The 2,766-nt window shown below is 40.0% G+C and overlaps 1 protein-coding gene across 1 annotated transcript; it reads right to left on the minus strand.

Moving 5' to 3' along the window:
- Positions 1–1,739: 1,739 nt before the first annotated feature.
- Positions 1,740–2,766, minus strand: LOC115630698 (protein phosphatase inhibitor 2-like). The gene has a single exon (XM_030527351.1). The coding sequence runs from the start codon at positions 2,697–2,699 to the stop codon at positions 1,812–1,814; it is 888 nt and encodes a 295-aa protein (XP_030383211.1). The 5' UTR covers positions 2,700–2,766; the 3' UTR covers positions 1,740–1,811.

The raw sequence follows: 2,766 nt of genomic DNA on the forward strand, positions 1-2,766 counted from the left end.
CTATAGTTGTGCAATTAATGGTCATAGTATTTCAAACTACTAGCTGATATTTATTTGTTTCGCTAATTAACTGACCGAAGAGATTGAAAAATGGAAAAATGCATGTTAATATTATGTCATTGATCATGCTACGACACTAAACCGATATGACTCTGAATGCCAGTGTGTACTCGTACAGAAGAGAGTTCATGCAATCGCAGGCTCTATCTGTGCGCTTCGTTGTCAACTTCAGTGGGCGGCAAAAAGGACGAAGGCTATACTCATACGCATGATGTCTTTCTTTGTGCGTGTGACATATGCAAATATTTATGCAGTGCGTCTGTCTGCTCTGTACAGTTGTGCATAACATTATGCAAATGCGCTGTTGTGTGTGTGTGTGTGCGTGTGTGTGTATGAAAAATAAATACACTTACACTGGCGCATGTCAAAAGTCACACACACGCCCAGGCAACCAGTGGAGCGCCATAAAAGTTAAGTAAATATATAAACACGCAGCGGCTTACGTATTTCTGCCTGCCTGCCTGCCTGACTGCTTGTTTATTATTAATGGTGCTGTTGTTGTTGTTGTTGTTGTTGTTGTCATTGCTGCTGTTTGATGCTCTGCTTGTGTGAGTGTATGTGTGAATGTTGATATTGTTATTGATATATACATATGCACGTAAATCAAAATGTTTGTAAGTTGAGTAAACATTGAAAATCAGTTATGCTCCATGCTCCTTCATGTACTCGTATATACCTGGTACCTACCAAAAAGCCCTCATATGCATATGAGAACTGATTGGCAGGCGCCAGCACCACCAGCACCACCACCACCATCACAAATTTGGGCCTACACGTATGTGTGTGACTGGGCGTGATCAGAGCTCAGTTGCCAATGCGGCCTTTATGTAATTTCATCGATAAATTGCGCGTGAATGATGCATAAATCAAATAAAGTTAAAAAATTATATGCCTATATGAACTTTGGCGTACAGCGAACAAAGCGCGTAAGCGTAATATCCATATCGGTGTCGCATCGAATAGCTGAGCTGTCATTTATCAAAAAACAGTTCATTCTTTAACATGCTGGCATTAATTCTGACCGCTCTTAAAAGATACATATTTGACCAAAATAAATAAATCGAATTTCATATTGGGCGACTGAGTTAAATCATTTCACTTTTTCGTAAGCAGTATTTAGGACTGTCCCCAATTCTGAATCCATTTCCTATAGATTGCAACACTTACCGATTTACAGATTTTGGTTATTTCGGTTCAATGGACTTAACCAAAAACTGAAGGAACAAAAATCATGCAACACCTACTGAGGGATTTTTGTTATTGTCCCAAGCCGTGTGGTATGATTGATGTTTTCATACGACATTTTTATAAATATTACATTAAATTTTTTCTGTTATTAAACCAAAATATATTTATCATTTAAAGAAATTATGCATTCTGCTCAAATTTGATGATTTTTGAGCAAAGCTAATACATTGCTGCGACTAACACTTTTCATCGATTCGACGAAGAACAAAACTAATTTTCGGAAAATGCAAAAAAATGTTCATGAAATAATTTCCTTTAAGCTTAGTCGAGAAATATATGAGGAGGTCCTAAGAATTGAAATCTTAATTAATTTCATAATAAATAAAATATGAAAATGCAAAAACTGACAATGTTGACGAAGAACAACCTTAGTGTGCGCAAAACAAGAATAACCATCTAGGGTTAAGCTAAGAACAAATAAAATTAAAGCATTTAGCACGAAACGCAGATCGTTGCGCCATAACTTAACAATTTTAATTGCTTCGGGAACAAATTAACAAAATTCAAACTAGTTTGTTCATAGTTTCTTGAACATACTTTGCTTCCTCAGGTTCGGTGCAACAGAAGGTCTGGCAGCAGCAGAAATGGAGGGTCCACGATGTGTCTGAATAGAACTGAGAATGACTCAATGACCCGACAGATTGAAAAACGGTATGACGTTGCTCTTGTGCACGCTCCGCAGCTAACTCCCGAGCCTGAGCCTCAATAATAGTCTGCCTGTCGGCTTCGATTTGTGCCATCAGCTTGTGATAGCAAGGATGCGATGGATGAAATCCTGGCTCCAAAAGCTGATTTCGCTGCTCTTCGCTAGCTCCTGTAATAGCCGATAAAGTCACGGAGCCGAACGTTTGCTCGTCTTCTCCATCATCTTCGTTTGAGGGACAAATCTCAGAAATGCAACTCTCACTTGACATCTTAAGCATTTCATCTGGAACGCTTACTTCGGACGACAAATCACCGAACTCCTCGGCTATTAGATTTCTAGCCAATTGTACTGACATGAACTCCTTATAGTGTAGCTTGCGGCGGCGTTCGAATTCGAGGCGACGAACCTTCTCCTCCAGCGATTCGGGAAAATCGTCGTCATCGGAAGAATCATCAGAGTCGTGCTCAATTCCAAATGAAGGTGTTTCGGACTGCGCAGCCCTGCGCAGCTTCTCCATCAGCGTTTCTGTGTCCAAGCAACGCAACCCCTCATCCTCAACGATGAAAGGCGTCTTTGGCTCATCAATGGTCATATGACCATAGTCTTTGTCGGCCGGATGGAAAGTCTCTAATACATTCATCTCATCGAATTTGGCCCTCTTTAGTGTAATCGTCGGTAGGATATTGGCGCGGCCGAAATTTTTTAGTATACCGCGCACAATTGGCTTATCGCCCGTATTGTCCATCGTTAAGTTTTTTGGATGAGACAAAATTTGAGAATAAAATATGTAGATGGGCAAATGTTTCGTGTTC

This window comes from Scaptodrosophila lebanonensis, unplaced genomic scaffold (genome assembly GCF_003285725.1).
Source record: "Scaptodrosophila lebanonensis strain 11010-0011.00,11010-0021.00 unplaced genomic scaffold, SlebRS2 tig00001410-arrow-pilon, whole genome shotgun sequence".
NCBI classification, from domain to species: domain Eukaryota; kingdom Metazoa; phylum Arthropoda; class Insecta; order Diptera; family Drosophilidae; genus Scaptodrosophila; species Scaptodrosophila lebanonensis.